The sequence below is a fragment of the Panthera pardus genome, unplaced genomic scaffold (assembly GCF_024362965.1).
Source record: "Panthera pardus isolate Hobbes unplaced genomic scaffold, ASM2436296v1 HiC_scaffold_13, whole genome shotgun sequence".
Taxonomy (NCBI): Eukaryota; Metazoa; Chordata; class Mammalia; order Carnivora; family Felidae; genus Panthera; species Panthera pardus.
In genome coordinates this window covers 126,498,573-126,526,533 of record NW_026526688.1, presented here as the reverse complement: position 1 = coordinate 126,526,533, position 27,961 = coordinate 126,498,573, and the positions used below count along the sequence as shown (strand labels likewise).

Here is a 27,961-nt window from a genome sequence, read left to right as displayed (position 1 = left end):
AAAAACTTATCCACTATGTGTTATCCACTAAGAAACACATTCACTCTCTTTTTAAATATTTAATGAACACTTACAATGTGCTAATCACTGTATAGGTGCTGGGGATATATTAGTGAAAAAGACAAACAAATTCTGCCCTGGTGCTTATGGTCTGGAAGGCAACAGTGATGTTAAACAATAATCACTCGCTTGCTCTATAATTAGTATCATAACAAGAGCTATGAAGGAAAAGTGCAGGTGCTATAAAAGTATAAATACAGGGTGGGGAAGGATAACTTAGTCTGAACAGTCACAGAAGGCAGCCCCAGGGAAAAGATATTTAACCTGAGATCTAGAGTCGACAAGACAGATTCATAGAGGTGGCATTGATAGAACATAGTAAAGTAATTCAAATGTATAAATAAAACCACAAAAAAGTCTCATTTCAGCCATAGACGTATTTATTTTAAAATAATAGAATACTTTCTAAGGGTCTTTATAATTGGAAACTATTACTATAGGGTATTATTAGATTATTAATCTCAATACAAAAATTAAGAAAATTTTATTTGACAAAATACACTTAAATGGATCCATTTGTTACAAATTCAGGTGTTGTATGTATAAAAAGCCAGAATTACAAAATCAATCTTCATAAACTCCAGGCTTCCAAGATATAAGGTAAGCAGAAATGGATAAGGTTTTATTTACTTTGGGACTTTTTTTATTTGTTTGTATTTTTAGGCATCGTTAAGTGGAAAGAACATTGAATCTGACGTCAGAAGGTCTGAGTTCTATTTCTATTCACTCACAGGGGAGCCATAGGCAAGGCCTTTAAACTTACGCAGCTTCCTTTTTCTGAAAGGGGGTGTTGCTTACAAAAGCCCTGCATTACAGAAGCTTAGCAGAGGGGCTCTGTTAGCTCAGGAGATGGCCTGATGGTATGGATTGGGGTCAGAGGGTTCCTGAAACTTTTCTTTTTTCACCTAAATATCTGTTTGCTTCTCTGTTCTGGCTTTATGACAGTAAACAACCAGGTGTCTCATTACCTTGAGACTGAAAGAGAAAGAGAGAAAATAAAAGATCAGCAGCTTTCGGTAACAGTAATGGAACAGATAACTGATAGGAGCAAAAGTTAACTAAGAATAAAGAGGACAGTATGGGAATCAAATATTTATCACCCCACTTACGTGATAAAGTACTTATCTTCTGGGTGGTGCTTGGGGTTCTGTTGCTAGAAATAATGACACTACTGTGAGCACCAAATTCTCTCAGAATTTCTCCTTCTGCATCTTGCTCTTCTTCCTAAGCAACTTTCTGCCTTCTCCCAGTCCACTCTCCTTTTTTTTTTTTTATTTCGGCTTCTTTGTCTCTTCTCCTCTGCTTTCCCTGCCTTTTCTCCTGCTACTCTTTTTCTCTGCTCCTTTCAGTTTCCCTTCCTTTTGCTCCATCCCTCGAGGACACAATCATTAATTAAAACCTTTAATATCAGCATGGAGCCAGCTACAAATCCTCTGCTCCCCCCCTCAAAAATAAATAAAAACATTAAAAAAAAACCTTAATAACTAAAGCAAAAATATATCTTAAGGGGACACCGGGCTGTCTCAGTTGATGGAACATGTGACTCCTGATCTCAGAGTTGTAAGATTAAGCCCACATTGGGTGTACAGATTAGTTAAACATCTTCAAACAATGCATTTTAATAAAAGCCTTAAAAATTATAATCAGTTGTTATAACTACATACAATACAAAGAAAATTTGTCCACAAATAATATGCAAAGGTCACTGCTCCTGTCACCCAGTACTAACTGCAAGATTTCCATTTGTATGGATTAGTATCCTACCACTCCCACGGTGATACTTACAAGTTTTTTAAGGAAAAAAATGTGAAGAATGGGAAGCATTGTATTTACGCTCAGTGTGTATGCCACTGAACTAAATATATCATGCTCTGATATTGTCCGATAATTTTATTGTCATTTTGCAGGTGGGCTCTTCAAAGATATTACTTGTCAATCCCTAGTAGTTATACATATATAGACAAGAAAATAAACACAGGTAAATAAATCTGGGGGGGGGGACAAAAGTTTGCCTTAGATTTTGTGTAACTAACCAAGGAATTTTTTAACTTGAAAACTAAAAAGCAAATTGTTTTTGGTGAAATTATTTATACCCTACTTTAATTTATATTTGTATAGAAGATAACCAAATGTCATCATTTCTGAGATGACTGATACCTAAATGCTATGGCAAGGAAATTCCCCAGCATCACCACTATTTTAAAAGTCTTTACACAGTCTACTAGCCAATCATCTTGGAACCAGACCAGCAGAGGAGGAAACTGCTCTTAGCAAACACCAGAATCAGAATGTGTTAGCACTTCATGAAGGTACAGTGAAATGCTCTCCAATTTTATTCTTTTGGTTGGAATTGATTTTTAAGAATTCATGTCACTAGCAGGCTGGTTGATCAAGTGAAGTTATCATGGACTTGGTTGGGTTAGAGAGGAAGTCACTTAGGGGTGCTTGGTGACTCAGTTAAGGGGCCGACTCTTGATTTCGGCTCAGGTCATGATCTTATGGTTTGTGGGCTGGCGCCCTGCGTCTCTCTCTCCCTCTCTCTGCCCCTTCTCCTCTTGCACTCTCTCTCAAAATAAATAAATCAACTTGGAAAAAAAAAAAAAAAGAAAGGAAGTCACTTAGAACAATGAAATCATGTAACTTCTGTCCCTGTTGACTAATGCTTATTACTCTTTTGTTACTTCATACAGGAGAGAGCTAATGAAAAGAAATTCTAATCATATAATCTGAGAACTCTTGAAATTGTTTCACTTCTTAATTCCTTAAAAAACAATAGATCATACAGCAATCCATTGGTAGCCTGTGCACACACAAAGGAGAATGAATTCATTTTGTTAAGTTTATAAAAAATAATAGCATCAACAAGCTGGGAAAAAAGGAAGAAAAATTTCTTTTCTGGTGTTCAAGTTGGAAATCTAAGTAAGAACTTTGATTCTTTGGGAAGGTATCCTGTAGAGTTTGGTTAACAGGCTAGTCTTTCTTTTAACAATCCCAGAAAAAAACAAGAGTCCTTTCTCTGAAATCTGGAAAAACAGGAAAAATTTGTATTCTGTGTTTTGCCAGGATTCCAATCTAAAGGACCTGAGGGATGGTAGATACCATACCCAGGAGCTCATGGTTTCCAGCAGATTACTTCCTAAACATCAGGGAAGAGCCTGGGAGTTTCCCTCAAAACAGAAGACATCATTTTAAACGTTACTTAGGGAGGTAAACCACAATCTTAGAAACTGGATATCTTCATAGTGAAAGGTTTTAATAATGGGGAAAAAAAGGAAATTTGGAACTTTAACAAGGAAGAGTTTGAAACTAAGCTCTTGTTAGTGTTCTCCAACCGTGGCCTGGAAACAGTGCGTTATGAGCATCCTACATTAATTACTGAAGTGGCTATGCAACGATGATCCCGTTATCTGGACTGGATGAGGCCCTCCTTCATTTCTTCCACCTCTTTTTACTCAGATTCTACTCTGGATAAGCAAACTTCTAACCTAAATTTTATTTATTATTTGTTTATGTATTCATTCATTCATTCATTCATTCATTTATTCATTCATTCATTTATAACTAGGCTCCGTGCTGGCTGTGGAGCCCAATGCAGGGCTTGAACTCAGACCTCTGAGTTCAAGACCTAAACTGAGATCAAGAGTTGGTCACTCAACTGACTGTGCCACTCAGGAGCCCCTAAATTTTATTTTTCATTTGGACTTCCCTGAGAGTAAAGTGACCTGAATATTCTAGATTGTTTCATAAGTATCCTTTTTAAAATTTGCAATACACTTCTAGGTTTCTCATTAACCCCTAGTGAACGTTATTTTTAGCATGAATGAGTCCCTCAGAGTCTGCCTATTCTGTAGTTGTACCAATAAAAATGAATTTCTGAATATGCTTGGTTTTAACTGATAGAGACTTCATAAAGATTTGCCTTGAGAATTTCAAACTGGAAAAGACCTGCGTAGCGTTCTCTTTTTAACCAACTCTTCAAGTGCAACTAAAAACCACAGTCCTTCATTTAAACTGAGCAACCGTTTGTGAAATCTTGTCATGTATAAAATGTATCTTTGTTTAAAACTATGCATGGGGCGCCTGGGTGGCTCAGTTGGTTAAGCGGCCAACTTCGGCTCAGGTCATGATGTCGTGGTCCGTGAGTTCGAGCCCTGTGTTGGGCTCTGTGCTGAGAGCTCAGAACCTGGAGCTGGCTTCAGATTCTGTGTCTCCCTCTCTCTGATCCTCCCCCGTTCATGCTCTGTCTCTCTTTGTCTCAAAAATAAATAAACGTTAAAACAAATTTTTTTTTTTTAATAAAACTATGCATAAAACTTTAAGATCATATATTGATGATGGTGATTGTTGAGGCTTGATAATGGATCCCTTGAAAGTTCATCACATTATTCTTTCTGTCATAAAAAGTATGTGTTTGAAATTTCTTCATAAAAAGTAACGTGAAAAAAGTATCAGGAGATTTCAAATCCATCTTCAAAGAATGTTCTAAAATTAAGGTAATGTGATTTGTTCTCTGCCTGGATTTTCAGGGTTACTTGTCTCCACAACAAGCAAACCTTTAGCTCAAGTTACCCAGGCAATGCTATCAGGTGTCCACCAGCTCTGCCTCTTGCTGAGCACTGTTTCTTTGCCAGGAGGCACTATATTTGGATCCATGTGTAACAGTTGATACTTTGGCTCAAGTTGTAAGAACCAACGCATTTCTTTTCTAGGAGGGGTTGATACTTGTTTGTCCCTGCTGAAAGAGATAGGATTTTGATTTTCGTAGGGTATTTCTGCCCTCTTGATAAAAAAAACCCAACAGTTCTCCTGCTCCTAGACCTCTGTCCCCTGTGCACAATAGGCTCTCTTGCTCAAAATTTTTATATGCTCTTGTCTTTGGGTCAGAAACACTTTTGTTTTCATTAAAAATTTTTTTTTAATGTTTATTTATTTTTGAGAGAGAAAAAGAGTGTGACTAGGGAGGGGCAGAGAGAGAGGCAGACCCAGAATCTGAGCAGGCTTCAGGCTCTGAGTTGTCAGCACAGAGCCCGACGCAGGGCTCAAACTCACGAACTGTGAGATCATAACCTGAGCTGAAGTTGGAGGTTTATCTGACTGAGCCACCCAAGCACCCCGGGGTCAGAACCTCGTTAGTGTTACAGAGGCTAAGTTCTGAAATGACAACACATTGATTTAACTGTTATATAAACATAAGTATATACTTAATAATGTAAAATTCATAATATTATAGATTTTAAAATAATATTAATTTACATGTAATATAAAATTTTATTAAATATAAAATAAAATAAAATAATTTTCTCTAGATAGATATAAAGAAAACCAGAAATGTCTTCATATTTTTTTCTCCTAAGGATTGAATCCTAGATAGAAAGACTTATTGGCCTAATAAATTTCATTAAAGGAAAGGTTCAACTGATGTTAATTTGGAAAATGTGTCTCATCTTGTGTGTAAGTTGGAAAATGTGTGTATTCATCTTGCCCATGTTTTTCACAGTGCTGTTTGTTACATCACTTTAACTCTTGTGTTGACTGTATTTGTTTAAAGATTTATCAAAATTATCTTTTGACATTTAATATAGCTCTGATTAAGACCACTCTATTAAGATTGATTAAGGTGTACCTATATCAAGTACCTGGGTTAAATTAAAAAATAAGATAAAATCTAGGACAACTTTGAATACTGTAATTTTCAGATTTAATTTAAATGTTTGACTTTGTATTGGTGGAATAACCATATATATGTTCTCAAATTTTCCTTCTTAGAAGAAATTCGTAGAAAAAGCAACTATTCCATGGAGATCATAATATGATTTTTTCACATACTGAAAAATACGTTACTATTATCGACAAGTTTTGTTCCGTATGCAAGGCTATATATCTTAATAGGAATAATGGTTTCAGCTTAAGATATTTGAAGAAAATATTCTTTACTATCAGGTTTAGAGATTTATCTCTTAATCCTGAAATGACTTTTATCATGATCAATCTTTTTTACTCTATTGTACTTATTCACCTAATATTCCCTGTCAGTTATGCAAAAACATAAAAATTGTCAAGGAAGTTTGCATCTTGATTAGAACCACATTGGGCTGAATCAGACTTGCATGAAAAGAAAATTTCAGAGATATAAAGTTCCATAATATATTCTGCAAAAGCAGCCACATTTCAGTTATGTACATGGACACTACAGTCAGATTGGTAGGGTTCAAAACCTGGTTCTGCCTATACTAACCAGCTGTACAAATATAAGTTATATGAACTCTGTTCTTTCATTTCCTTACCTGAAAATAATAGTACCTAGCTCCTATGGTTACTGTGAGGATGAAATAAGTCAACACATATAAAGGATTCAGAAGAATATCTAGCTAGTGATGGTTATCGTTCAAAATTTCAATTTGTTCCAAAGATCTTTGTTATGTGCCTATGGCAGTTTATATAACAATATATGTGTGAATGACAGTGTTACTTGCATTAGCATATGCTAAAAATGATACTCCTAAATTTCACTTCATTATAAAACTAAAATGTTTTCACAGAAAATTTGGAAAATACAAAAAGCAAATAGAAGCATAATAGAATTATACCACACTTCACCATCCAGAGGCAACCATTGATAATGTTTAAATCTAGACTTTTTCCATGCATTTTTAAATGTAAACTTTAGTGTCTAAAGTAATAATATTTAAGTAGAAATGGGTGGATTTATTACTTATAGATAGCATACTGCAGTTACTTTGTTAAAGCTTTTAAATTCTGAGAAGAAGCAGGCATCAAACTTTTGGCTAAAGTATGGTTTAAAAATAGTTTGTCATGTGAAATAATCAGATTATGAAAATATTGAAAGATTCCAGTTTCATATCTCATAGATTTAAGAAAATGCCTCACTTACTTTCTTCATCAGTTAACCTTTACACAGCTGGCAGAAAGTAGCCTTGAGGCATTTCCCAAGATTAATTTTATTCTGAAAGTAAACCAATAGGTATGTGCATATTACACAGATTGGCAAAATTTGATAAGATGTGTAAACTGGGTATTGTTGGAATTCAGTGTAGTTCTGGTATATGTTATTGATCCATATTCATTCCTTCATATTATTCCTTATCTTAAAACAATTCCATGCTTTAATTAGATTTTTGATGAGTTGATTCATCATTGTTAGTACCACATCCTTTTACATTGTGGCTAGGAATGGCATGCTTTACTGCATTCCACTGCAACTACACATGTGGATACCCTCCAATGAAAATACAAGTTTCCTTGCTTTTCCCAGCATATGTAAATGGATTTTAAAAACACTTTGTAGAGGTACTGTCTTTTGGGTGGAGAGATTTTACTGTAAATAAAGCATGTTAAGATTAGATTTCCCCAAGGATCTTTCCAATCCAAAATACCACTTCTTTAAATGCCCTTATTTGTACACCAGCGTTGTTAATAATTATGTCTTCATAGCTCCACCATTGCTGGAGAGATACATGGAAAAGCATGAGAAATTCTAAATGCAGACAATGTGAAATACTACTTAAAGGATCAGAAGAGATTACATCAGTAGTTTAGGGCAAAATCATAACTTAAAGAAATTGAGATTTAAAAACCAATTAATTTAAAATTAATTTGGGGCTATTAAAACTTTATATTATCATGATGAAGTTAGTCAATTCATGTAGTGTTTAAAAACAAAGTCTGTGTTGTTTCATTCTCATTACAGGTATAATAAATATTTTTTACAGTTTGAAATATTGAAAATTATAAAGTAAAAAATTAACAGTTTCACAATCCCACCTCCCAAAGATAACTGGTTAATTGTTTACCCTATATACACAGACAAGATCCAGATTTAAGAAGTACTTTTTTTGGGGGCGCCTGGGTGGCTTAGTCAGTTAAGTATCCGACTTCAGCTCAGGTCATGATCTTGCAGACCGAGTTCAACAGCTCAGAGCCCAGAACTTACTTCAGATTCTGTGTCTCCCTCTCTCTCTGCCCCTTCCCTACTCACTCTCTCTCTCTCTGTCTCTCTCTCAAAAATAAATAAACATTATTTTTTTAAAAGAAGTACTATTAAAAAAATTTTGTTTAAAGTTTATTTATTTATTTTGAGAGAGAGAGAGAGAGGAAGAAAGAGAGAGAGAGTACACTCAGAGGAGGGCGGGAGAGAAAAGGAGAAAGAGACAATCTCAAGCAGGTTCCCTACTGTCAGCACAGAGCCTATGGGCTCCAACTCACCAACCATGAGATCATGACCTGAGCCCAAATCAAGAGTCAGAGGCTTGACTGACTGAGCCACCCAGGCACCCCTAGAAGTATTTTATTTGTGGGGTGCTTGGGATTTTCTCTCTCTTGCTCACTTTCCCTGCCCTTCTCCCAGTCATGCTGTCTCTGTCTCTCTCAAAATAAATAAATAAATAAATAAACGTTAAAAAAAAAAAAAAGAAGTATCTCGTGATTCAGAATAATCACCTTTGCTACTAGCTCCTTTAAAAATTGGTTAAAAGTTGACAATGTGGAAAGAAAGCACTTATTTCCAGATTCTAAGCGTTGGTAAGTCACATCATACTGTATTATAATGGAAATGCTTCATCTTAAAATGACTAGTTTATTTATTTATTTTTTAATGTTTATTTATTTTTGAGAGAGAGAGACAGAGGCAGAGTGTGAGTGGGGGAGGGGAAGAGAGAGAGGGAGACACAGAATCCAAAGCAGGCTCCAGGCTGTCAGCACAGAGCACTCATGAACCATGAGATCATGACCTGAGCCGAAGTCAGACACTTAACCGACTGAGCCACCCAGGCATCCCCTAAAATGACTAATTTAAGAAGTCATTAACTTTAAAAGATCTCAAAAGCAAAAATAGTAATATTTTTACAAAAAGTGAATTTGCTTTTAAAATCACATGTCAACAGATTTTAGGGCATGATGGATGCTCAATAAGTGTGTATAACATCTTAATGTTTTATGCGAAGGTATTGATGATCAAAAGAATCACCAATAATATATCAGTCAGGGCTCTGAGAGGAAACAGATGTTACAGCCAAAGGACTGTAATTAAAATAATTTTTTATTGAGGTATAATTGACATACAATAGCCTATGAGTATTGGGTATACATCAGAGTGACCAACATTGACAATGTTTTAATAAAGGAACACTGCACAGAGGTGTGGGCAGATCTTTCTAATGAGCTCTCATGGTATACATCTAGATCTGCTCTCTGCACATATTCCTTATTTTATTTAGTTCAAATGTGCAAGACATCCTGATCGTCCTGGTTGAAAGCTTGCGGCTTTTGTCATTTGTCTGTTCTTGGTTTCCTAACCCACGGCTTCTCAACTCTTTACAGCAAGGCAAACTTAGAACTTGAGGAAAATGGGTAAGCCTTCTTCCCAGCCAGGATAGCCTCCCGGGCTGAGAAGATTAATTCCTTGGCACAACCAAGTAATTGGGAATTTGTGCCCCAGGCCCATTTCTCACTTTCTGGACTTTCTTCAAGTAACATTTTTCTTCATACACAAAGCTTTTCTCCTTACTGACCTACATGTTTTGTTTCTATCTCCTTTCCAGAATCACATATTCTCTATTCTTTCGACCACCACCGACCAGATGCCTCAAGGAAATGACTTTATCTGAGTAAAACATCAGTCTGGCTAACCCTTGATCTTATCATGAGGAAAATTCCTCCCCTTTTGAAATCTCAAACTTGGAGCTCCTGGTACTTTTTTCAATGCCCTTACTATCTACCTTTCACTTGCTAAACCTCTCACTTGCTAAACGTGGGGGGGGGGGGGTGTTTTGTTTTGTTTTTTGCTTACTGGAAGCTGCCAGCGAAATGTACTGTCTCTCCAAAAACTGCTCCTCTTTCTTCAATACTAGTTACTAATACCACTCCCAAAACCCAGACTTGAAATCTTGAAGCTATTTTTTTTTTTAAATATTTATTTATTTTTGAGAGAAAGCATGATCAGGGGAGGGGCAGAGAGAAGGGGAGGCAGAAGACCTAAAGCGGGCTCCGTGCTGTCAGCAGAGAGCCCCATGCAGGGCTTGAACCCACAAACCGTGAGACCATGACCCGAGCCAAAGTCAGACACCCAACTGACTAAGCCACTGAGGTGCTCCTTGAAGCTAGTTTTAAAAAGTTTAAACTTCTTTTTAACTTTTTCCTCACACATTTCCTCAATTATGTAGGTTTCATGGATCTGCCCCGAGAGGCTTTCTCATCCATTTACTTCTTACCTCTCTCTCTGTGCTTCTTTAGTGCATGCCTCTCTTCCCAGCATCCTCTGCATTTTAGATTTTAAACATTAAACACTCATACCTGTGAGTAGTCTGTTTGCCTTTCAGGATTAGGACTTAGAAGATAAATTGACTTAGAGTAATGTAGGAACTTTTTAAAGACTGGCACTTTATAGTTTATTGGGTGCAACTGTAAAAACTTGTCACAGCAATGCCATCTTGTAATTAAAAGTTTCTGTTATTTTTGAAACACCGCAAGAGGATTCTGAGTCATACATTGGATAATAAAATGTGAGAGCAAACATTTATTCACTTGGGTAAATACTGTGTTTAGATGGAAAATTCTTAAAAACTCTTCCTGCTAAATTAGTTAATCTTTTGATCCAGTTTTTTTTCCCCCTTTAGCACTGGCGATGACAAAGTGAAGCTTTTAATATGGTTTCCTTTGTGGTGAGTTCCTCATTGCTTAGCCCGTAGAGTTTACAAGGCTAAGGACACTGGTCTGCTTTTCCAATGGATCAGTTATCATCCTGCTGCTAGTCTGTAGTCACAGACTGTCCTTCAAATTATGGCCAACCATTTCATAAATGTTAGTCATGAACAAGACAGAGAAGGGGAGTAAGAATGGTTTGGTGGCAACTCGTTCAAAAACGAGTTAAGGCACAGGCTCTACCAGAAATGGCTTAGGAGTTTTGTCCTTTTTCATACACAAGTAACATATATACTCATAGTAACATGCAAGTATTTAATTTCCATAATTTGTTGCAAGTTGCATCTCTATGGCCCTCAACAGTGTTAGCTGCTATACTTTTCCATCTTCTTTCTCTGGTCTTTAGGCTAGATGGCTTATTGAATTTACCAAGAAGTAGTGGGTTGAGATGAAAAGGACATGGTTTTTAGAGTCAGATCCTGTGATCTACTTCTGTCACTCATTAGTTATGTGTCCTTGGTTAAGTTTCTTAATCTCCATGTTTCTGTTTCTTCTTCTGAAAAAATACCTACTTTGCATGGTTGTAAGAGTTTAAAAAGATAATGTACATAAGTCACCAAGAACACTGTACATACTGAATGCTCAAGTTCTCTACTTGTCTTTTGGGGTATGTAAATAAATCTAATCAATTGTTTGGAAAGTTTCATAGGGCTACTGTTTATTTAACATCTACTTGGTGTCAAGCATGCTGCCAGGTGCTTTATATATATTATCTCTACTCACAAAAACCTCAAAAGGTTATTTATAATTATTTCCTTGAGGATGAGGGAACCGAGATGTCGCTGCTGTCTGGGATGAATGCTTCTCACCTAAGCACGTTATACAGTAAATTGGGGGTATAGGAATATTTCTAGGGAGGAGGTTTTTAAGCACTGTAGCTTAATAATTACCTGGATTGGGGGAGGGAGTGTTTTTTCAAAAGGCAGTTTACTGGGGTCTACCTGCAAGGATCCTGGGTCTGGGTGGGGCCCAGGAAAACACAATTTTTAAAAGTTGTCTCTGTTATTTTGACGCAGCTGGTTCTTTGGAGGACACTTGGATAAATGTTTCTGCATCATACCTTGTTTTTTTGTTTTTGTTTTTGTTTTTTACTTTCTTACAGCAGGCTTTAAACTGTGAGAGGAGGAAGCAGGCTAGCACCTGTAGGCTAAAATTTAAATTTGCCTAAGTAAGCAACACTCCTCTTATTCCTAACTTTTTCTCATCACTTCAAGGTGCTTACCCTCTGGTGAAATCTCTACATACTACTTACAGTTCTTGATATCTTTATCAACCTTGTTGATCTAGGTTCAATTGAACTGTATCTATCAGCAGCAAACATGAAGAGGAGTAGAGATGCATCCCTTACAGGGTAACTCTAGCCATTGCCCTGTGGCACTGTCACAAACTAATTTCTTGCAATATCAATTTTCTTAACTGGAAGTGGGGATGGCATTCGTCTTGTAAAGTTATGGTAAGGATTGCCATACTGTCTGGCACGTGGTATGTATTTGTACAAGGCACTATTATTATTTATTTATTTTTGAGGTGAGGTATCAAACATGATAACATATATTAAAGTACTCCATAAACCAGCTTTCACACTAGGAAACTTTTCCTCCCAACATAACCTTTTGGAGAATGTGATGAATGCTTTGGAACAGCACCACCCAATGAAATATAGTGCTAATCACATAGGTAATTTTAAATATCTTAGTCTCCACTCAAAAAAAGAAAACAGGTAAAATTTTAATAATATATTTTATTCAATCAGGTATAAAAACCTTATTATTCCAACATGTTATCAACATAAAATTATTAATGAGGTATTTTGCATTAAAATTTTCATACTGAGACTGAAATCCAGTATGCTTTTTTTTTTTACTTCTATCATATCTCAATTTGGGTGCTAAATTTTCTTTTTTTTTTTTTTTTAAGTTTATTTATTTTGAGAGAGAGAGAGAGAGAGAGAGAGTGGGAGGGAGATAGAGAATTCTAAGCAGAGGCCAGAGCCAGATTGGGGTTCTATCCCACCAAACATGAGATCATGACCTGAGCCAAAATCAAGAGCTGGATGCTTAACCCACTGAGCCAACCAGATGCCCCACTGGGTACTACATTTTCAATGGTGAAGTGAAATGTATTCCCACCCAAACAATAAAGTTGTGTTTAACAGAAATGCTACCCTGCTTCAGTTTTTAAATGTCAATTAAAATTATGTAACACAAAAAAATTCAGTGCCCTAGTCCCAGTAGCCATTTTTCGAATGTTCAATAGCCCACATGGTTAAGTGTCTACGGTTTTGATCAGAAGAGCATTTGCCCTTCTCCTCTAGAAGGCTGTACTTCTAGGGGATTCATGGACCTTATGAAGTTCATTCTTGCTTTACACCTCCCTTGGTTAAAAATTGTCCTTTTCATTTCTTATAATCCATTCACAGTTTTAAACAGTCAACATGTTACTTTCCATATGTTCACTGAACATTATTTACGTTTGCTTATTAATAAATTCCGTGGTCTAAATCCAGCAACTTTACTGAAACTGCCAAGTGGGCTATTGATTTGGACACAGGAAATAATGAGGATAGAGTGGTTGAAACGCTTTTGGCCGTTTCTTTCTATCAATGTCTCTTCTGGTACGATCACGGAATTTAACTTCTACATATCAGGATTACCAATTTTTACCTTCCTGACATGCAAACTTCAGGGGCTGCACTTCTTAGGGCACATAAAGCTCTCTCAAAAAATCAGGCAGTAGCCGCTGAACTTGCATAGCTAGGGATTTATCCAAAGCTCCCTTCTATTTTTAGCCAGAACAACTGCTTGCCAATTCAAAGTTTCTGGAGAGAGAAATACATCGCATTACAAAACAGACACGCGGAGCATACCTTTGCCAGGTACTGCTCGAAATCCCCTGACTACTCCCACCGAAACTCGGTAACTCAATTGTCTCCCTGCGCTGGCTTCAGCTCGCCTCTGCAAGCCCGCACGCCTGACTCTTTCGCACACCACTCCGCCCGCGCTGGGCTGCCCGGCCCGGCCGGGGGCGTGTCCCAGCCTGGGGGCGGGGCCGGGAGCGCGAGGAGGCGGAAGTTCCCGCGGGCGGTGGGGACGGCGCACGCACCCAGAGTCACTTGTCAGCGCTCGTCTGAAGCGGAGGCAGCGCCACGCCGGACTCCAGGTGAGCGGCTGCCGGGCGGGGATGTGCGGCTGTGATATCCCGCGGTGCGGGCTGGGAGAGGCGCTGGTTCTGCGCCCTGTGCGTGGAGGGAAGCCCAGCTGAGGAGGAGGGGGCGCGCCCTGCCCGATTCTGCTCCTCAGGTGCTTTCTGGGGCGGCGGAGTTGAGAGAGCCGCGTGGGAAGAGGAGCGCTGGGGAAAGGGCGGCGCGGGAGTGGGCGCGACGCCAGAGGACGAACCCTGCAAGTTCCCGGAGCCGGGGCCGGCCGGGGCGAGCGCGGCGGAGGCGGGGACGTGGGGCTCCCGGGCACCCCCGCAGCGACCCGCTGGCCAGGCAGCTTGCCGGGAGTCACCGGGCACCTACCTCGCCGTGTGGGTACAGCCCTACGTGCACCTCTTTGGGGTGGAGGGAGCTGCACTACGCGGGAAAGGCGTGTTATTTTTGGTTTGCTTTCGCGCTACTGAGAAGTGTTTATTTCCCCCGCAGATATTTACAGTTGTGTAACCTGTTGGGGAAACATCCGCGCGACCAGAAATAAAGCTGTTTTTTTTTTTTTAAATCTATCATAATCGCCAGATTTATTAATACTTGTGGGGCTTTCGTAAGACTGTGACTTCAGTGCATTTGACAATAAGTGGAAAAAGGAAGGGCGTTTGGACAGGGCAGAGCCAGGAGAATATTCGTGGCTGCGTCGGGCAGGGCAGGTCTAGGGTGTGATCGCCAGATCCTATCCCGAGTCCGCCTTCCTGACCGTGAGGACGTCGGACCTGCCTACCACGGAAATAGCCCGCTCGGGAGCCTTATTTGGCAAACAGGACTAGGCGTGAACCTCTGCTGGAAAACTGTCTTGTCTGCTTTCGGCCAGTGCCTGTGGCTTTGGTTCGCAGGCTCTACCCCCATTACGTCTCGATTTGGGGAAAAAGAGAATCTCAAGATATACCGCTCTTTAATTTCAGACCTTTCTTGTCATTCTGAATTCTCCATTCCTCCTTCCCACTTACCGGAGAAGCCGGGATAGAAGTGTGGGAAATACGAAGCTTCCTTCCCAAGTACTAGGGCGAGGGTATTGTTTAGACTTTCCCTAAAAGAAAATCCCAAACTATCCAGAAGTTCCAACATTTTCATCGTGTTTGAAAGCAGAATAGACTGCTCATTATTTGTTGCCTGCTTAGTATTTTAGTAAGAGTTTGGGCACTACTAACCAGATGCAGGAGACCTGGAAAAGGCCAATAATAATACTACCATTGCTTAGGGATCGGAACGGTTAAGGCAAATGAAGCTAACAGAGGGAGAATACCAGAAATTAAATGACACTAGTTGTATAGTGGGGCCCGTGCTAGAAATTTTAATAAATGGGAGAAGTCAGGAAGGGAACTGCCAAGTAAAGGGAAGTTGCATGCACATAGTTTGATATATAACATACATACGTTGTGTATACATACATTTTCTTGTAGGGAACAATGGGGCCAGAGGAAGTTGTACCTAACTTTCCCATTCTTCTCTTGATACAAGTTAAAGATTAAAAAAGGAGGGGGCGAGCTGCCTTTGAAATACCAGTTGGCTTCTCATACTTCTGATTTGTATCACATACCAGTGTCAAAACGGTCTTTCTCTACGAGTTCTATGAAAATCTTTTTTTATAGCGGGAAAGCAATTAAACTGTGTGAGACGCTTTATTATCTTCCTACTATTTGTTGTTCATGTGTATCTAACAGTTTGACTTCTGGCATGACTGTTGGGTCTTTTTAGTGCTCTGTGTTTATTGCATCAGTGCTGAATGTGTACTACCATGCTAGTGGAAAAGGTCATTTCATTTATGAGGTAGATACAGTGCAGATTTTCAGTGGTTTGATTTTTTTTTTTTTTTAAGAACCAGGCTTAACTTGAAAGTTTTCCCTCATTTTCCCATTATAAGAAGATGTAATCTGTTTGCTTTTAATATACCCAATGGTTTAAATACCTACATCTGCCAATATTAATATTAATCACAGTGTTGAATGGGTTAAAAAAATGGAAAATTATTTAGACAGGTAATATAAAGTGGTGATTAAATCAAACAGCACTGATTTTTCCAAGGAAGTGTGTCTTAAACAGCTTTTTTTTTTTAAATGTGGTTTTAAAATTTTAAATTCTACCTTTGTTACATTTTTAATATTTTTAAAGAGGGAAGTAATAGGTTTCCTAGATTACATTTTAGAAAATGTCCATTCCTCCCAGTTTCTCCCACCCACATATGACCATCATAACAACCAATACCAAACTCGAGATTACACTTTTTTTTTATCAAATAAAAGTACAACCATTCGAGTCCTTATAAGCACACTTACAGCAAAACAAAGAAGACTGCACGAAGTGCTGCTTCTTTTCTGAAGCTCTACTTCCCTTTCATGCATTAAGATTAACCTATATTCCCCCTCATTTAGTCAGTCTTATTCACTGTGTGCTTAATGCTCACTCTCTACTTTGCCTAATACGGTGTGTATGAAACAAAAAACATTTCTCACTGAAATATCATTGTGCTGGAGTATTACCTATCATTGCCTGTCTAAAAGAAAAGTAAATATTACTCTAAGCGTGGGAAACACTATGTGCCTGTAAGAGGAAATGCAAGTTGTAGTTTATGATTGGAGAGAAGAGTTTTGTGCATTAAAAAACAACTTATTTTAAAGAATGTTGTGTGTGGAAGGCATGAATGAGAGTCTACAGATTTCCAGTACTTTTCATATGTGAAAGTAGCTTAAGGACTTTTGCCAACTGCAGGCAAAAGAATGTATGAGGTAGAGGGAAGCGGAAAATCATTTTGAATTAAACCTGAAATAAGTTCTTGTTCTTTCTCCTGTATATAATGATGTGTTGTAAAATACTTTCAGTTAAAGTTTGTATGCAAGAAGCCACAAATTGTACGGTAGCAGTTTGTAGAACTGATCGAGTCTAGAGGTGTATCCTGATATGGAGTTTTTAGACTATGGAAATTGGCATCACTTTGGAAATTGTATGTTAGCTCATAGATTCCTTTCCTTAGAACTTAATATAGACTTACCCTTCACAGCTTCTCATCCCCCCCAAGACAAAATACTGAACAGAATTTAGTTGAGTTTATATTAAGTACACTTAAATATGTAATAGGGCTTCAAATAATCTTTTTTGTTAACCATCTAATTTTCTTTCACAGTTTCTTTCATTTTCTGGGATTGAACTTTGAGCTGTTAGAGCCATGAGCAACTACAGTGTGTCCTTGGTTGGCCCAGCTCCTTGGGGTTTCCGGCTGCAAGGTGGCAAGGATTTCAACATGCCTCTGACAATCTCTAATGTAAGCAAACTTCACAGATTTTATTACAGATGTTCATTCGATGCTTAGTCCTGGAAACCTCAGGGCTGAGTTGTTGAGTTCTCTGGATAACCTGTACTCATCACAATTGCTTATGGGATTTGATCTTCTCAGACTTAGTTATGTATAATCAAGGATGCGGTGGGGAGGGAATTTAGCAAGGATAATTGATTTCACTTAAGCTTATTTTCAGTTTCACTTAAGCTTATTTTCAGTTTCCTCCATCTATTAATAAGGATAATGGAAAGCATTTAACTAGGGGGCGGACTTCAAATCTTTGAACTGTCACTAATTTGGAGAATTCTCTGGACCTTCGTTTCCTCATATGTAATATTAGAAGGTTGCACTATGGGATTTTCATGGTCTCTTTTAGTTCCAAAAGCTAACTAAAAACTGTTGATCAGTACCGAATAAAATGACTGTGTTTGGTGTTATTTCCTCAGCTCACTTTCTGGTGAAGATGATAGCCAACAGTAAAAGTGCCAAAACCTACTTACCTTTGAAGAGGAATTGAAGGGCTTGGATCTCCTATTTAGATAGTCACCTTGGGGGGAGGGGTAAAAAAAAAAAGATAGTCACCTTGTACATAATTGAGATTTGGTTGTTTACTTCATTATGAATTTAGTTTGAATATATTCTGTGTATCCAATTTGAGGATATATTTTGATGACGATGATGATGATGATGATGATTTTTTTGAGGCCTGACTGTGTGTCAGGCACTGTTTGACTTTTATCACCAGTGGATAATTATTGGTATTAATTACTTCTACAACATTCCTGAGGGCTTTTTTTTCATAGTCAAATAAATATGAATATCCACTCCCCGTTTGCTTATAGTATACATTCTGTTCCGTGTCTTTTTTTTTTTTTAATTTTTATTTATTTTTGAGACAGAAATAGAGCATGAACGAGGGAGGGTCAGAGAGAGAGGGAGACACAGAAGCTGAAACAGGCTCCAGGCTCTGAGCTGTCAGTACAGAGCCCGACACAGAGCTCGAACTCACGGACCGTGAGATCATGACCTGGGCCAAAGTCTGACGCTTAACCGACTGACCCACCCAGGCGCCCCCCGTGTTTTTTTTTCTAATTTACCATGGAGAATTTTCCCTAGAGTTTTTTTTTTTTTTAACAACTATATAGAATTGTCTTGTAGAGAAGTAGCGTTTATATGACCAGTCCTTTATTGAAAGGCATTTATATGATTTCCAGTATTGCTGTTATATACAGTGCTGTAGTGGATACCATATATACATAATTTTTTATGTGTATGCATATACACACAGTTGACCCTTGAACAACACAGATTTGAACCGTGTGGGTCCACTTACATGGGAATTTTGAAAAAATAAATATATATACCATCTAGTAAATATATTTTGTCTTCCCTATGATTTTCGTAATATTTTCTTTTTTAGCTTACTGTATTGTAAGAATACAGTATACATAACATACAACATGTTAATTGACTTTATGTTATTGGTAAGGCTTTCAGTGAACAGTAGGCTATTAGTATAGTTAAGTTTTGGGGGAGTCACAAGTTTTATATGGATTTTCGGTTGCATGGGGGAATCAGTGCCGCAGTCCCCATGTTATTCAAGGGTTAACTATATATATACATATATATGTGTGTGTATATACACACATATATAATTTTGATTGTTGTGCCAATTTATAATTTTGTGCAATGCATGAAAATACTTACTCCCCTGAACCACTGCCCCCCCCCACCCCCCCACCCCCCCCTCCCCCCCTCCCCGGCCCCCAGCAGCCTTGCCAGAAAACCTGGATTTTTGCCAGGTGCTTTGCGTGCATCATCTCATTTAATTCTCATGTAAACCTGCAAGGTAGTGGTATTATTCCCGTTGTACAAAACTGTGCTATGAGCTTACATGGATGGTGTGGAAGAGCTGGCTTTCAAGCAGTTATGCTATGCGACTTCCCTAGTAATAAATTTTATCTATAGATTGTTTTTTTCTTTCTTTCTTTCTTTTTCTTTCTTTCTTTCTTTCTTTCTTTCTTTCTTTCTTTCTTTCTTTCATGTTTATTTTTGAGAGAGAGAGAGAGAGACAGAGCACAAGTGGGGGAGGGACAGAGAGCAAGGAAGACACAGAATCCGAAGCAGGCCCCAGGCTGTGAGCTGTCAGCACAGTACCTGACGTGGGGCTGGAACTCATGAGCCATGAGATCATGACCTGAGCCGAAGTTGGATGCTCAACCAACTGAGCCATCCAGACGTCCCTTCTTTTTTTTTCTTAAGTTTATTTATTTACTTAGATTGAGAGAGAGAGAGAGAGAGAGCGAGCTGAGGAGGGGCAGAGAGACAGAGGGAGAGAAAGAATACCAAGCAACATACACCAAGTGTGGAGCCTGACACAGGGCCGGAACTCACGAACCTTGAGATCATGACCTGAACTGAAATCTAGAGTCAGGTACTTAACCGACTGAGCCACCCAGGCGCCCCTAATAGATGGTTTCTTTAATCAGATTGTTTCTCTAATATTTAGGAATTTATTGTTTTAATTATAGATGTATATATGTATAAATATATACATATATATACACATATTGGTTCCAACAATATATATATGTACAACTTGATGTTGAAAGGTTAAAAATAAGTTTGCAACACTTAAAAACCTCTCTAGAGTATACAGTTTACTAATGGAGTTTTCCATGTTTCTTGGCTGTGAATTTTTTTAAACAGTTAACTTTCTTTTTTTTTTAAAACAGTTTAATTTACCACCAATTTCTGTCTTGATTCCAGTTAATCAGAATTTACAAGGAAATACATATATGTAATCCAGTCTCTAAGTTTTAAGATTTTATGGTTGGATGAAATTTTAAATGGAAAGCATCCATATGAAAATGTGTCTTGTTATTTATTCCTGTTTGAGCAAAGCAAGTTTTTTTCCCCTTATCGAAGATCTCCTTTGAGGACAGGAATGATATTTGAATATTGTCTTGTTTTTATGTTCTGTTAACATTATTTATATTAAATTTGAATATCCTGCTTTATAGATATCGGACTAACGAAAGTTACTGTTTAGTTTCAAATGTATCTGTTTTTGTTGGGAAAAAAGTCCAGAAACAAATTGACACCTAATGAAACAGACTAAATCATCACTTTGTTGTTTGGTAATAGAAATGCAAATGGAATGTGTAAATTTTATAGTATCATGCCTTTAAAAGAATTTTCTGTGCTTCGGTTCCCTGGCAGACAATTTGAGGCCTAGCTCCATGTTGTGATGCTGATACAACAGAACACTGTGTACATACATATGTGCCCTCCTCTGGCACAGAAGAAATGCTTTCCTTGTGTAGACAGAGTGCTAATTAAAGGATTTTGAACATACTGATTAAAAGAGACCACGGTAACAAAGCTGCTGAGTTATTTCTGTTCTCTTACAAAAGTCTCTGCCATCTCCTGTGACCTTTTTGGGCCTTGTGCAGTGGGGCATGCAATTCATTCTGGACTGGAGAGGATGGGGAGGGGAGGGGAGGAGGGAAGGGAATTTTGGCTCAACTGTGCTGCTAGGCTGTTGGCCTTCATTGTAGTTATTTTTAACCCCTTGTGTGGTTCAGTTTAAACATGCCTAGTAGTACTGCCTAATAAAGATGTGTGCCTAATAACTAATTTATATTGTAGTGAGATTAGTAATGTTATACCTCATCTTACTTAGTTCTCTGGTTGTATTCTGCTTTAATTATGTCAAATTATTGGGATATATTTCTGTGGTCACTGGGTTGTTTAATGAATAGTATCAAGAAGTAATTAAAACTTGAAAGCATGCCTTGAAACATATAATTTAATGATTCTCTTATTTTAATAGTATATATGAAATTCTTAGCAAGGTCTGGCACGTAGTACTCTTTCGGTTGTTACTTTTTACAATAATATTATAAAATTAAAAGAAAAAATTGTTTAGAGACTTGAAATATCAAATCCCCCATAATTGTGGGTAATGTAGGAGTTATGTATATATTTTTTACTTAGAGTTTATTAGAATTTGAAAAGAAAAAAAAAATCACAAGTGTGTGCTTAGCTAGGAACCTGCATGTTTATGTTTAGAGTTCAAAAGTAGACAGTTTTCCTCTGGTTAGATGTTGGCTGTGTTGAACTCCACAGGGCTATTTATGGTCCCCTATAACATTGGGGCTCTGTGACAGCAGATGTATTTGTGACAAATAGGCCATTGGCTGGGACTTCAACATTCTGTTTTGAGATTTTGTTGTTACTAGCATATGAATATGCTGCATATGACTTTGTGTATTAAAGCGTGCACATTATATAATTTTAACATTTCACACAAATTTGCCCATTATCTATATTGTATGATTTTTGCATTCTTTTTTAGTAGGTGGTTTATCTAAGACAAGATTGGTAATTCCTGCAGACTTTTAAAAAGATCTTCAGATTGCTGTAACTGTATAATCATATGTCATTGTCTTCAGTTTCCTATTTTTAAAATGGAGTGCTGGCTACAGGACTTTTTATGACCCTGTATTTATGAAATTGCCTTCAAGCCACGGAATGTGGGGACGGGTTTCATTGTAGCGGTGTGGGTTATTGGTCTTTGCCAGTATATTTTATAAGAAGAAATAGGAGACTTCTTGCACAATTCAAGGCTGTATCTTGGCAAATTGATGTTCCTCATGATGGAATTACAGGAAGGATGATATATTTTAAGTATGGCATCCTGAAGTTGCAGTACTCTGCTGTGTGTTGCTTTCTGATTTATGATGTTAGAGTTTTTTCCTTAAATGTCAGTATTTGGATTTCCTGAAGATGATCTCCCAGTTCTCCATAAACACATCTACATTGTTTCATTAGCAGGTAAGAATGAGGTCAGATAATTTAATACAAATAATAATAATGATTTTGATTCTCAAGAGTTAGGGGAAGATTAGTTGTTACCAGCTCAGATAAGATTTTTAGTTGGATTTGAAAAGCAGAAGAAATTTACGATTTTCTGGAGTGTGGACCTCTGCTTGGGAGTATAAGACAGAACAGAAAAAAAAGCTGTGAAATATTTTGCTAAGAATTCATCCATTCAGCAGTTATAGGAATACTTCCTGGAAGCCTTTTAAGAAGATGCAAAGTGTTGGGCATTACAGTGGTTGGGGAGAAAAGAAATAAGTACAGTACTAGACATGGTCATAAGACCTTCACAAAAGAATAGTTGATAGTTACGAAGATACAGATAAGTGTTTCTCAGTTTCAGTAGGTGTGGATCTTTTGTATTTGTGGGGTCAGCTTCCTACAGGAGAAATTAATTGAAATGATCCTTGAAGGATGAAATTTGAACATCTCAAAGTCAACATTTCTCTGTGTTGGTTTTCAGTGCAAAGTGAAGACGAAGACTTTTCTTGGCCATTGCTTGACCCTGAGCAAAGCTGTGAATATAGTTGAGTGATTCTGCAGACAGACCAGCTGCAGAGTTTCCCTCCTAGAGGGGGACAGAAAGAGACTTTCAGTCCTCTCAGGCTGAAATGGGAGAACCATCCTACCTTGAATAAATGGGCCCATTGTTAATTTTAAGCTGTTGGGTATTTTCTTTTACATTCCCTTCCAACAACCCTGTCGTTTTGCCAAGTTGGAAAGTTAATGATTTAGTATGTATAACTGTATAATGTATATTTCACATGTATGGTCACCTTCTGCTTTAAAAGTATTAATTACCTTGTGTGTGAGGCACAGAGACCTATTTTTTCTGTGTGGTAATTTTCTATCATTGTCGTGACAAGGGTAAAGAATCTCCAGATAATTCTGAAGATGTTTTTCTGGGTTGTTATTGGTAAAGAAATGAAAAATCTTATCACTATGTTTTGTTGTAAATAAGTAGTTTTAGAAAAGTGGAGCTTGAGTTTTTTAGTTTTAATGAATGTTAGGCATTTTGGAAGGTTCTTTGTTAAAGTAAGAGGAATTTTACTGGTCTGTAGGCTATCTGTGTCTGATGGAGGAAACAATATTGTAGAGAGTAGACGAAGTAAGAACGCTAAACCTAAGTAAAGGAGATTTTTAGATAACTTGTTCACCTACTCATCGATCAGATATAATATCTCCTTAAACTGAGAATATTGAAGACTGTGGACTTATTTTCAGTTATTTTTGAGAACTTTCAAGGCAAAGAATGTTTCTTTATGATAGTTGTTGGTCAGGTTGCAGTGTGAATTTATAGTTAGTTAACTGGTTGTCTTCATCCAAAATATCCTTTCTGCAGTAGTTCTTACCCAGATTCTCATATACCATGAGACTTGTGGCCCCCCATTTACAACTGGCCCCCAGTTGGCCCCCAGTTACAACTGCATGGAGGAAAAACTCTGGTATCAGTTAGGTAATCTAGAAGCAAACATCGTTCTGGACAAAAAAGGGGTTGTTTCTTTGGTGTCTTGTAAGGGATAATTACGTTCAGTTTTAGTAGGGGAGACTCTAAGCCTTTATTTAAATTTCTGAGGTATAGAAGTATTGACTGTATAATACTATATAATATAAAACATGACAGAACGAGACCCTAGCATGTGAAATATCAATTTTTGTATGCATTTGTAAATAAATGACATAAGGAAATGAAAAGAGAAAAAATTGAAGCAGTTAATGTAGTGACCTTGGTGACTCTTAGGTATTCTTTTTTTTTTTTTTTTTTTAAATTTTTTTTTCAACGTTTTTTATTTATTTTTGGGACAGAGAGAGACAGAGCATGAACGGGGGAGGGGCAGAGAGAGAGGGAGACACAGAATCGGAAACAGGCTCCAGGCTCCGAGCCATCAGCCCAGAGCCCGACGCGGGGCTCGAACTCACGGACCGCGAGATCGTGACCTGGCTGAAGTCGGACGCTCAACCGACTGCGCCACCCAGGCGCCCCGACTCTTAGGTATTCTATGTGCACAGCCACTCAGTAGCCCTGTTGGGAATGCAGGTTTGGTTGTTAAATTACAAAAGTGGGAAAGTAACTTTTCTAGCACAGGTACTCTGTTTTAATGAAGATTTTTCTTTTTTTTTTGGTAATAAACTATTTATGAGTATACAGAGTGGACAGTATTGAATGAGTGTTTAAAGTTCGGTTTGGAGGGCTCCTGGGTGACTCAGATAAGCATCTGAATTCAGCTCAGGTCATGTCTCACAGTTCATTGAGTTCGAGAGCCCTGCTTTGGTTTCTCTCAGCTGGGAGCCAGCTTCGGATCCTCTGTTTTCGTCTCTCTTTGCCCCTCCCCCCAACTCACTGTCTCCCTCTCTCAAAAATAAATAAACATTAAAGGAAAAGTTAGTTTTGGAAGAATTTTTTATAACATTAATGAAACCATATGTTCACTTCACTATCTTTCCCCACCTCATTTTTTTCTTGTTTTACATGAGTGGTGTTATCTACCCTTGTGTAAGTAAGCATTTCTTTGACAGCTGTTGATGTTGCCCATTTTATGTGATGATTAATGGAACAAAGTCTATCAACCTCTTTGGCGTTTAGTACTCCCAGCAGGACTAGATAGTTACAGCCCATGTCCATGATAGGCCTACATGAAAGAGCAAAATGGACTGGGAAGGTTAACAGGAGGAAATGAAAAAGAGCCACATTAGGTGGAGAAAAGAGACAATTTAAAAAAGGCCACAGTGGAGCACTTATTTACTGGGTAACATTTGGTACTCAGGCAATCTTCTTAACCCTTCACCCCTTCCTGCCTTTAAAATTTGGTTAATTTATGCTTCTTTTTAGGTAATATATTCATAGGGTTTGAAGTTCCAAAGATACAATAGCATGTAAAGGAGAGTCTCATTTTTCCCGCCATTCATTTCCTCTTCTGGAAGCAACCAGTGCTAACATTTTCTTGTGTATACTTTCAGAAATGATCTATATAGATACATGTATATACATATATGTCCTTTCCACCCTCCTTTTCAACACAAATTGTATCCTTAAAAACTATATATTTTTTGGCATTTTTTTTTTCACTCAACCCCAAATTAATAAATATATCTTTATTCTTTTTATATAAAGCTGCATTGTTTGGATTGGTCATGACTTATTTAACTGTTTCCTATTGATAGACAAGTTGTTTCTTGTGTTTTACTGACACTGCAGTGTAATTTTTGCATTTATATACGTTGCATATATATGAACGTATCTATCAGATAAATTCCTAGAAATGGAATTGCTGAGTCAAAGGGCTATATATATTAATGATTGTGATTGATAGTGCCAAATATCTCTATAGAGGCACTCCTACCCACAATATGAGAATGCTGGTTTCCTCATACTTTCGCTAGCCCATGTTTCAACAGCCTTTGATCTTTCCTAATCAGATGGGCCTATTTTCACTTTTCTCTTTTTTATAGGACTTAATCACAAGTATTCTACTGAGGATTTTGTTTTTAAGTGGTTCATTATTTCCCATTTTGCATGAACATATGAAATAAAAAATGTGCCGCTCTTCTGTAAATGATACCATTAATTTTTAGGGATGATAGTCTGAGTTTTGTCATGCAGTTTTGATTAATAGTTACCTTTATCATTTATTTCCTGTTTTTTAAAAAATTTATTTCCTATTTCCAAATGGATTTCCTCTCAATGTTAACATATTACTTCCAATTACATGGTGAAATATTTTGCTTGTTTTTTGTTGAACGGTTTTTGGCTTATTGCCCTGCCGTAGACTTTCTGGAAAGTTTAAGCAGATCACATTTAATAGACTCAAGGTCGTTACTTCTAGAGTTTCTCCTGGAGCCTGATATATTGTGGGATTTCAAATCCTGCTCTTCTCTAGCTCCCTTTAAATGATGTAACAAGGAGACTGGCCATTATGAGCTGTTCAGTATGGCCCTCAGACACAGTAAAATTCACCCCTAGCAGACTCACTGTGTTTTCATTGTCAACCTTTATTGGCCAGTAGAGCTTAACTGAAGTGTTAAGTGTTCCATAGCATAGTGAGTCAGGCATTGTGAAGGCATACTAACAATAGATTTCTTCATTTTACCTTGGTTTAAACAGCAGACTGTGTGTGTCGGTAACTTTGGTGACAAAAAGAGTAAGGATGCCAGGGATGTTTGTATTTTATGTGGTTAAAGGAGGGATGTGGAATTTCCCTTTAGTGTGTTGCTATAAATTTTTAAATATGATGAGAAGAGGGGCACCTGGCTGGCTCAGTCGGTGGAGCATGCAACTCTTCATCTCAGGGTCGTAGGTTCAAGTCCCACGTTGGGCACAGAGAGTACTTAAAAATAAAATCTTTGAAAAATATATGATGAGAAGAATTTGGAACTAGATAAGAATTTGTACCATTGGTTATTTGAATTCTATGACTTGTTAAACATTTTTTTCCAGAATCCAAAAATTGATTTAACAGTGGCCATTGTTCTTCTTGATGATTGTCTTGGGTAAATTTTGATTTACTAAAATTTTATTTTAATGACATTAACAACTGAATGCCATTTACCATTAGTTCTGTCAGGGACTTAAGTGATGTGATTTGGTTCTGTTGAGGATCCCAGTTATTAGCTCAGGATTTCACAAATGATTTCTGAGATTTTAACTTTTATAGGTGGCAAAATTAAAAAAAAATTAGTAAGGTTGTATAATGTTGGCTGGAGGTGGTTGTGGGTATGTTCTGACGGTATTTTTCTTCTTGGGAAAAGGTAGTGGAGGACAAATGTCCTTTAGAAAACAAATGCTTTATCCCTTAAATTGGAACCCTTAGAGATGTTCTGGAGAAAGAAGTTTATACAAAGATAAAAGCATTATTATGCATGTCATTTTCATGATTTTGAACATCTCTTGAAGTATCTCTGTGCTACTTAACTTATAAATTTTCTACAAATAATTCTTCTGGTCTTTTTATTAAAATTTTTTTTTTTTTTACGTTTATTTATTTTTGAGACAGAGACAGAGCATGAATGGGGGAGGGTCAGAGAGAGGGAGACACAGAATCCGAAACAGGCTCCAGGCTCTGAGCTGTCAGCCCAGAGCCCGACGCGGGGCTCGAACTCACGGACCGCGAGATCATGACCCGAGCGGAAGTTGGCCGCTTAACCGACTGAGCCACCCAGGCGCCCCACTTCTGGTCTTTTTATAATAGGCATTTCTTTTTATATATAACTGTCCATTCTGAAAGATTCTAGTTATTGGTATCCAATTCTCAGAGTGATATTCAATATTTTAGTAGACACATGTTTCCAAACTTCATCAGTGGTTTATGCCCTTGTAGTTCGGTTCTTCATATTCAGACTGGCAAGTTGCCCAACCAGGAATTCTGAAATCCTGCATTCAATGCATTATTGTCCTATTTAAAAACTGTTAACAGGGGCACCTGGGTGGCTCAGTCAGTTGAGCATCTGACTTCGGCTCAGGTCATTATCTCATGGTTCGTGAGTTCGAGCCCCACATCGGACTCTGTACTGATAGCTCAGGACTTGGAGCCTGCTTTGGATTCTGTGTTCCCTCTCTCTCTGCTTCTCCCCTGTCTCTCTTTCACACTCTGTCTCTCTTTCAAAAAAAATAAATAAAGATTTAAAAAAATAAGTAAATAAAAATAAAAACTGTTAAGAGCTTCTTGTTATCTGTTGAGTTATTGCTTTATTCCTCTGCATGGCATTCAGGCTGCATATACATGGGCCCACTTAATACAGCTGAGTTTATGGTCCAAAATGCCCATTTTTAACCCTAAAGTCCTTAATTTTTTGTGCCTACTACCTTTGTTTTCTTCTTACCT

General features: G+C 37.7%; 1 protein-coding gene and 1 long non-coding RNA gene across 17 annotated transcripts in view; both read left to right on the top strand.

Moving 5' to 3' along the window:
- The first annotated feature begins 13,767 nt into the window (after positions 1–13,767).
- PDLIM5 (PDZ and LIM domain 5) overlaps positions 13,768–27,961 on the top strand; it is a 221,788-nt gene continuing 207,594 nt past the window's right edge. For 4 of the 16 annotated variants that reach the window (XM_019464112.2, XM_019464102.2, XM_019464096.2 and 1 more), the window contains exons 1-2: positions 13,808–13,935; positions 17,106–17,243. In XM_019464112.2, coding sequence (XP_019319657.1) covers positions 17,148–17,243 — 96 coding nt within the window. In that variant the 5' untranslated portion in view covers positions 13,808–13,935; positions 17,106–17,147. Of the gene's footprint in view, positions 13,936–13,964; positions 14,076–17,105; positions 17,244–27,961 lie in introns of those variants that run through there. The other 12 variants (XM_019464010.2, XM_019463992.2, XM_019464132.2 and 9 more) reach the window with 10 other exon arrangements.
- On the top strand, positions 19,027–22,802 carry LOC109275756 (uncharacterized). The gene is made up of 2 exons (XR_002084352.2): positions 19,027–22,097; positions 22,606–22,802. It is a non-coding gene; the product is annotated as an uncharacterized LOC109275756 (long non-coding RNA).